At 46.1% G+C, this 8,628-nt stretch overlaps 1 protein-coding gene across 3 annotated transcripts in view; it reads left to right on the top strand.

Annotated features, from left to right (window-relative positions):
* Positions 1 to 956: 956 nt before the first annotated feature.
* The window catches only part of ARHGEF7 (Rho guanine nucleotide exchange factor 7), a 157,902-nt gene continuing 150,230 nt past the window's right edge, over positions 957 to 8,628 (top strand). For 2 of the 3 annotated variants that reach the window (XM_040425211.1, XM_040425213.1), the window contains exon 1: positions 1,172 to 1,336. In XM_040425211.1, coding sequence (XP_040281145.1) covers positions 1,172 to 1,336 — 165 coding nt within the window. Of the gene's footprint in view, positions 1,337 to 8,628 lie in introns of all 3 variants that reach the window. The other variant, XM_040425215.1, reaches the window with a different exon arrangement.

Raw genomic sequence — 8,628 nt, 5'->3', positions numbered from 1 at the left:
AAAGCCAGGAACAGATCCTTAGGGGGGGGGGGGGGGACACCTAAAGGACCAAGGAGAAGATTGAGCATACCTCTACTCCAGTTGCTGGATGGAGCAGATTTTGGTCCTGGCACACGGGCGACCCGACATGAACCAAGAATATTAAGAGGTGTGTGCCTCCTAATAATTTTGGCTCATGTTACGTCAGTGCAGGACAAATTATTATTTTTGTACATAATGCCGGTCTTAGGCCTCATGCACACGGCCATTATTTGGGTCCTCATCCAAGCCGCCGTTTGTGCGGCTCGGATGTGGACCCATTCACTTTAATGGGGCCGCAAAACATGCAGACAACACTCCGTGTGCTGTCCGCATCCGGACACTCCGTGTGCTGTCCGCATCCGGACACTCCGTGTGCTGTCCGCATCCGTTGCTTCGCAAAAAAAAAAAATAGAACATGTCCTATTCTTGTTTGTTTTGCGGACAAGAATAGGCATTTCTACAATGGGCCGCCCGTTCCGTAAATTGCACAAGGCACGCGGCTTTCATTTTTTAGGGATCTGCAGTTTGCGGACCGCAAAAAACTGAACGGTCGTGTGAGAGAGGCCTTAAGGGCACATCTACATGGTGACATGCCGCACGACAAGAAAGTTGCGCAACATTCTATGTAATGTACTTCAATGGTGTCACAAAAATCCATCCAGGTTGTATTGGTCGCAGTGACATTGAAATCCATCGCCTGAAATGCGTAGCCCTACCCTAATAAATGTATTATAATCCTATGGCACCTGGTGTGTGAAGTGCAGGATCCAGCCTATTGGCACTGCCAGGGAGTGCCATTCCCGAGGATGTGCCCAGTGATCTCCTCTGCTGGTTGTGTGTGCAATGACAGGCTGCCAGGGCCCAGCAGCCATGACAGAGAGGGGGGCTGCGGGGGGAGAGCCAGGAAGAGGAGGGGGAGGGGGAGAGGGAGCGGACCTGCTGCATTTCCTACAGCATCGAGGCGTCACCATCCGCATCTACCCAGGAAAGGAGGGATCGGCGGCCGCAGCCCGGGCTTCAATGTGAACGGAGGGAAGTCGCCGGCGGATCTCCTCGGAAAAGGGGGGAAGGGGCTGTATTTGGGGGGCGCTGCATTGGCCGCCCCTGCCCCCCTCGCTCCTGCAGTCTCAGGCGGTGTCCTCAGTGAGCCATGAATTCAGCAGAGCAGACCGTTACATGGCTGATAACCCTCGGGGTGCTGGAGTCCCCCAAGAAGACCATCTCCGACCCGGAGGGCTTCCTGCAGGCCTCCCTGAAGGACGGGGTGGTGCTGTGCCGGCTGCTGGAGCGGCTGCTGCCGGGCACCATCGACAAGGTAATCCGCCGGAGATGGAGGAGGCGCCACACGCTGGGGTCATTGTCAGACAGCACTGCAGCCTCTAGGCCACGGCAATGCTAGGGGTAGTAGTGCAATATTAGCTGCCCATGCTTGCAGTGACAGCTGTGCTCTTTGTCAGTGTGAGCTCCTCTCAGAGGCGCCTACTGGTGGAGAGGCACACTGCACCCAGGGCTTGTGCCACATGGTGCTGATGGTAGCCCCCAAATACCATCTAATGGGGCGACTGCGTCTCGTCTGCACGACGGACCCGTTATAGGCTTTTATTCTGCCGCCTTTCCGGTTTTCTTCCGACTCAGATTGCGGATTGTTCACACAGATTTCCTAATTTTCTGTGCGTTTTACAGGACGCGGTGAACAGATCGCACAACGCAGGCTCATTTAGTATTATATTAGTCCTAACCAGTCAAAATGAGGTGACAAAATGCGCCAAAAATATTTGCTGCAGCGGCTCCATGTCCTGCACTGTTCTCTGACCTTACATGTCACCTCCCCCGAGCCCTATGAGAATTAAAAATCCCAGAGAAGCTCTGCAATCACCAAAAATCGCCTTAGGCCAAGTTCACACTTTGGTTATTTGGTCAGGTATTTCCATCGACCATTGTAAACCACCACAGTAACTGAGGTGTGAACTTGGCCTTATCCGCTCCCCTTTTCCGGTGCCATTCTCTGGGCTGATCCTCAGCGTTGAAGTATCGGTGTTCAGGACGTGACTGCTCCAGCCAATCGCTGTCCTCTCGGGTCTAACCATTTGTGACGTGAATGTCCATGCGCACTGTTCTACTGGTATTTTAGATCATTTAGAATTATCTTGCACACCCCATTTCAAGGCGTTTTCTTGGAATACAATACTGACCTATCCTCAGGACAGGTCATCAATATCTGTTCGGAGGGGTTCTGACTCCCCGCATCCCCATTGATCAACAGTTTGAAGAAGCTGTGAGTGCTGCGGCCTCCTCACGTCATACCGGACCTAGCACAATGCTGGGCTTGGTATTGCAGCTCAGGACAAGTCACTTGAATGGGACGGAGCGCCACTTAGGCCTTGTGATGGATGCATGTGATGCCACTAGCCTAGGAAGAGGCTGGAGCGCCGTGGCCTCTTCAAACAGCTGATTGGCAGGGGTCCCGGAAGTCAGACCCCCACCTATCAGATATTAATGACCTGATATTTTACTCCTGGAAGACCCCTTTAAGTCCAGTACTACATGAATGGTACTGTTTTTGCCGGCTCTAGTTTGCGAATCTATATGAGGATACTCCGCTATGTTCCCCCACTGCTGCAGTTATAGGAATACCCTAGGACAGTGGTGGCGAAACTATGGCACGGGTGCCAGAGGAGCACTCGGAGCCCTCTCAGTGGGCACCCGCACCCTGGAAAAAGTCTATGATGTACCAAGACTTTTCCTGACATTCATCAGGGCGCAGCACAGGCAGAGCAGTGAATGTAGGCAGGCTATTATAGCTAAATGACAAAGTACATGGAGGATGTACTATACTGAACTGCAGTATTCAGGGTAAATTGCCATGTTGGCACGTTGCGATAAATAAGTGGGTTTTAGGTTGCAGTTTGGGCACTCGGTCTCTACAAGGTTCACCATCACTGCCCTAGGAGAAGTCTTCTCAATGTATTCCAACACAGCGGTGGAACGGGGCGATTACCCTCATACAAATGTCTTGTGTGTGAATGGAGCCGTGGTCCGTCATGCCTTATTCAAAGTCTATGGGACTGAGAGACAGTGCTTGGCGGTGTGGTCAGTCCCATAGACCTTTAGTGATGTGCCAGCACAAATTCATGACTGCTATTAAGATGGGGACACGGGACCCCCTTGTAGCAATCAGTGTAGATCCCAGTAGTCAGATCAGTAATGTCACATTACCACGTGGACAGGTGATAACTTATGATTCTGGGGCAACCCTTCACAGATGAGAACATAGTGTGAACAGGCTACGATTGTAACATTTGTACTTGTTTTTTGGTATCTTATTTTCTTTGGATTTTCAGCCACCACCACTCCTAATGAGCTATATCGTGTTAAAGGGTTAGATCCATCTTATAAAGTAATGGCATTTAAAATGATTGCTAGCATACGCTGCTATTTTATGATTTGGGGGTCTGACCTCTGGGACCCCTACCTGTCCTGCGGAGCTACTTTAGTGAATGGGGCCGTACTGCAGTTCCTTGCACTGTAGCGTGGCCAGGAGTGCTGCTCTGCAGGAAAAGCTGAAGAGTGGGCACAATGCAAATTCAGTGCTGCGGCCATTTCATCCTCTGGATTGATCAGGGTCCCAGAGATCGGACCCCTTTTGAGCATAAAGTGAAGGCATATCCTAGCAATATGCCTCTCTTTTATAAGGTGGGAACAACCCTTTAACATCAAAGCAGTCTGATTTATTTAAACTGTAAGTGCCTGTATTATGAGGAATATTCAGCTGCCCATACACATTGGATCAGGGTGTCACCCCTTACTGAGGTGGTGCAGCTGGGGCAGACGTGATCATATCCTGCACAGAACCAGCTCTGGCCACATCTCATGCACACGACCGTGTCTGGATTGCAGTCTGCAAACCACGGATCTGCAAACTATTGATACTTTCGTACGCGATCCGCATTTTCCTCACCCCAGTTATTAGAAATAACTATTCTTGTCTGCAATAGGACATGTTCTATAATTTGCAAAATGGACACAGATTCCAGCAGCATAAGGCTACATGCACATGAACGTGGTTTTGTTCCACATCAGAGTCGCATTTTCTGTGGCTCGGGTGCGGACCCATTCACTCCAATAGGGCCGCAAAAGATGCGGCCAGCACTCAGTGTGCTGTCCGCATCTGTATGTCCATTCCGTAGCCCCGTAAAAAATAAAAATAAAATACATGTCCTATCCTTGTCCGCAAAACGGACAAGAATATGACAGGCATTGTTACAATGGATTCGCCAAAAAACAAACAAAAAAAACAAAAAAACAACAAAAAAAAAACACGGATGCCATACGGACGTCATCCGTTTTTATTGTGGATTCGCAATTTGCAGACCACAAAACACATACGGTCCTGTGCATGTAGGCCATTGTTTTTGCGGACCCATATCAATGAATGGGTCCGTGTGCAATCCGCAAAAAATGCAGATCGGACATGAATACAAAATACGGTTGTGTTCATGATGCCTAATTTATGGTTTTTCGGCTTATTCTTTTGCTATGCTGTGTACAGGGGATAAAGTAAAAAGATTAACTGAGTTACTTTTGAAATTTTGGAATGGCGCATGTGGTAGCCTGGGCTTTACTGGGTTCTTGCTAGTCAGGCCCAAGTAAAAAAAAAAAATAAAAAAAGTTTAAAAAGCCCTGCATTATAAAACGTCGGGGAGGGCTTGTCTTCCTTTACATTGATAGGGCAGGGTTTGTGATTTCTTTACAAATAACAGTTGGGGAAGGCAGGAATGGGCTGTGCCCACATGAACAAGTTTTTACAAGTTTGGCCGAAGGTATGCTTAATGTTCTAAGAACCAAATATATCCCCTTCTGTAGAGAGCAGACTGTGCTGCCTTGTTCCTGAATAACAATGGATAACTAAAGGATCTCAATTATGAGTTTTCATTGGCCCAGTTGGTCTCCCACCTAAATCCAGGTGAACACAGCGGGCATTAAATGGATCAGGTGCCCCAGTTGCTGTTAAGATTGAAGCAGGGAGATATGGGGGGGGGGGGGGTTTCAGCCACTTTTAGTTAAACATCCTAATGGATTATTTTTTTCCCCATGTCTGGCTACAGGTAGATGTAGTTTTATGCATGTACATATACAAACGGAAAATACAAATGTGATAGCACTCTGCATCCAGCATTCTGCCCTGCCTCCATGCTGGATGAGGCACTGGTATACATCTTGGCCAAAGCGTAATAAGCCACTCACCACGTCAAGGTCGCCTCTATTGAGTGGTCCCTAACACTAGTTCCTACCTGTTTATGGGCCATGACAGCCACACAAAGTCCAGGGAATGCAGGTCAGCGTGCACGCCAAGCACACTCTGCTTTTAACCCCGTCCGGTGCCATTACAGCTTTCATCGGATCCAGGGATGCAAGTACCAACATGCACGCTGAGCCCACCATATACTTCTCCTGGAGCCAAATGGCTACTGGTAGGTTCTATATAAGCAGACTCAGTTTTATACTGACTTTAAAATCAGCCTCCAGGACAGATTAACTGGTCAGGTGTGCATGACTCCAAGGAGATCGCCACGCCTCCAATATATACTACAAAGAAAAAATGTGGGGGATTGGGTCAGCACAACTTGTATGTAGGTGCACATCACTATGGCGAAATACATATACAAACGGAAAATGCAAATGTGATAGCACTCTACATCCAGCACTCTGCCCTGCCTCCATGCTGGATGAGACATTGGTGTACATTTTGGCCAAAGCGTAATAAGCCACTCACCACGTCAAGGTCGCCTCTATTGAGTGGTCCCTAACACTAGTTCCTACCCGTTTATGGGCCATGACAGCCACACAAAGTCCAGGGAATGCAGGTCAGCGTGCACGCCAAGCACACTCTGCTTTTAACCCCGTCCGGTGCCATTACAGCTTTCATCGGATCCAGGGATGCAAGTACCAACAGGCACGCTGGGCCCAGAGTTTTTTTTTTTGTAGATCCGTATTTTTCGGACAGCAAAATACCTACGATTGTGTGCATGAGCCCTTATTTTGTTGCTATGGGGGGGCATTCTTTACACAAGGGAAGGAAATTAAGATAGGGTATGATTAAAAGTAGCGGCTGCCAAATCACAAATTGGTTTGGTTTTTAAACGGATTGTTACTGACAATTTTTTTTGGCCGGTAAACTGCAGCATTGCCGAAAAAACTCTGTAGCCATTAAATATCAATCTGAAAACGGCATCAATTTGCAGTAAACTACATGTCAGCACGGATTATGGTCACGTTGCAGCAGCATCTTAGTCAATGCTACATGTGGCCATTACCTAATGCTTCAGAATGGGGGTAACAAATAAATATGTGACCGGGGCGAAGGAGATCCTACTTAAGCCTCCACTGAACATATCTGGATGAACTGAGCCTTCACATTGCAGCCACGAGAATCATGGCAATCTGCAAAATAATGGAACCGTATTTACCAGTCCATAACGGACTTTCCCTGAAGTCCAGTAATACACTATTTAGTGTTGCCTGTGAAGAAAATAGCTTTTTAAACACAGAAATTTCAGTTCTTCCAACACAGCAGGTCTGTAGTGTAATGGAAGCTCTTCTGCCTGCCATACAGAAGGTCAGGGATTCAAATCGGGAAAAACGCCTGTTAAATAATTTCCTTAGTAAAATGCCATGTGCTGGTACCCATATCCGACCCAGCTTCATTAGCATTTATTGAAGTGAATACAAATGAGCCTTCCGGCCCACTTGGATCTGTGATTTACTAGATCTAGAATCAGACCTGATGCCTCAGACCCTCCCCATGAGTCTTGCGCTGGGATGTAAACACAGGGTCACAATTATACTGGAGGAGTCAAAATGCACTCCGACATATAATGCAGTAAGGTTGAACGCTGGTGCTGTCTTTTTTTGTGTTAACCAGGAAACCCCTTTAATACAGACCAGTGATTTTTCATGTGATTCACATTATTTGACACTAGTTATACCATATTAGACAGTTTGGCAGTCATACAATATGTCTGAAAAGGAATCATCATGGTGATACATTTGTACTAGAAAATAAATAATTGGTTATTTATTCTTGTGTGCATCTACATAGACACGTAATATTGACTGGGTTTGATTAAAACTTGGCCAAGGGCAATGTCACGCTGGCTGACAGACCTTTGCATTCCCTCTTTATTGTGGTCTATGAGCAGCTGCATAATGCTCCCGTGGAGCTTGAAAAAGCTCATGTAGGAATTATGTCATTGCTTGTGTTATCTATAGGATGCTAGTATTGTTTGTTTGCTTTTTTGGTAGCCATAATCCAATGCAGGTGTTCTAGTGACCATAAGACATGCTATATTAGTTGGAAAATACTAGCCAGTTTTGGCGGGACCTGTAGACAATGTAATCTCATTCATCATAGAAGTTAGATTGCTGGCACTACCCACTGAACTGGCTGGCCTTGCCTATATTGTGCATTTTTGGCCAGCTATGAAGAAAATATTGTTACATACAGGGTGGATTTGATTTAAATCACTAGTCAGTAAGGCTCGATTTAAATCCTAGTTTTCTACATAAAGACTAATTCTTGCTGGTATAACTTATAATATGCAAGTAGATGAAGATTTATAGAATAACAACTTTTCATATTAGTTTGATTAGGTTGATTCTGTACTCATAGGTTTGTAGAAGTTAGGAATAAGGTATTTTTATCAACGCTGTTCAGGTTATAACATTTTTGCTGTGAATAAGAGGCATGTGATCTCTGCTGAGTCAAATTCAGTTTTGAGAACTGAAAAAGTAAACCAAGCATCTGTGATAATATCTTGTAGGCAGAGAAACTTCTGGAAGAGCATGACATTGTGAATGGATTAATGGAATTTATTTACCCAAAAAATTACACATATAGAAACATAGAATGTGTCAGCAGATAAGAACCATTTGGCCCATCTAGTCTGCCCAATATATCTGAATACTATGGATAGCCCCTGGCCCTATCTTATATGAAGGATAGCCATATGCCTATCCCATGCACGCTTAAACCCCTTCACTGTATTTGCAGCTACCACTTCTGCAGGAAGGCTATTCCATGCATCCACTACTCTCTCAGTAAAGTAATACTTCCTGATATTACTTTTAAACCTTTGCCCCTCTAATTTAAAACTATGTCCTCTTGTAGCAGTTTTTCTTCTTTTAAATATTCTCTCCTCTTTTACCTTGTTGATTCCCTTTATGTATTTAAAAGTTTCTATCATATCCCCTCTGTCTCGTCTTTCTTCCAAGCTATACATGTTAAGGTCCTTTAACCTTTCCTGGTAAGTTTTATCCTGCAATCCATGTACCAGTTTAGTAGCTCTTCTCTGAACTCTCTCCAAAGTATCAATATCCTTCTGGAGATATGGTCTCCAGTACTGCGCACAATACTCCAAATGAGGTCTCACTAGTGCTCTGTAGAGCGGCATGAGCACCTCCCTCTTTCTACTGGTAATGCCTCTCCCTATACACCCAAGCATTCTGCTAGCATTTCCTGCTGCTCTATGACATTGTCTGCCTACCTTTAAAAGGGGTTGTCCGGGTTCAAAGTTGAACCCGGACATACCCTTATTTTCACCCAGGCAG

The sequence above is a fragment of the Bufo bufo genome, chromosome 3 (assembly GCF_905171765.1).
Source record: "Bufo bufo chromosome 3, aBufBuf1.1, whole genome shotgun sequence".
NCBI classification, from domain to species: domain Eukaryota; kingdom Metazoa; phylum Chordata; class Amphibia; order Anura; family Bufonidae; genus Bufo; species Bufo bufo.
Note: the sequence above shows the minus strand (reverse complement) of the source record. Positions and strands in the feature narration are given on the sequence as shown.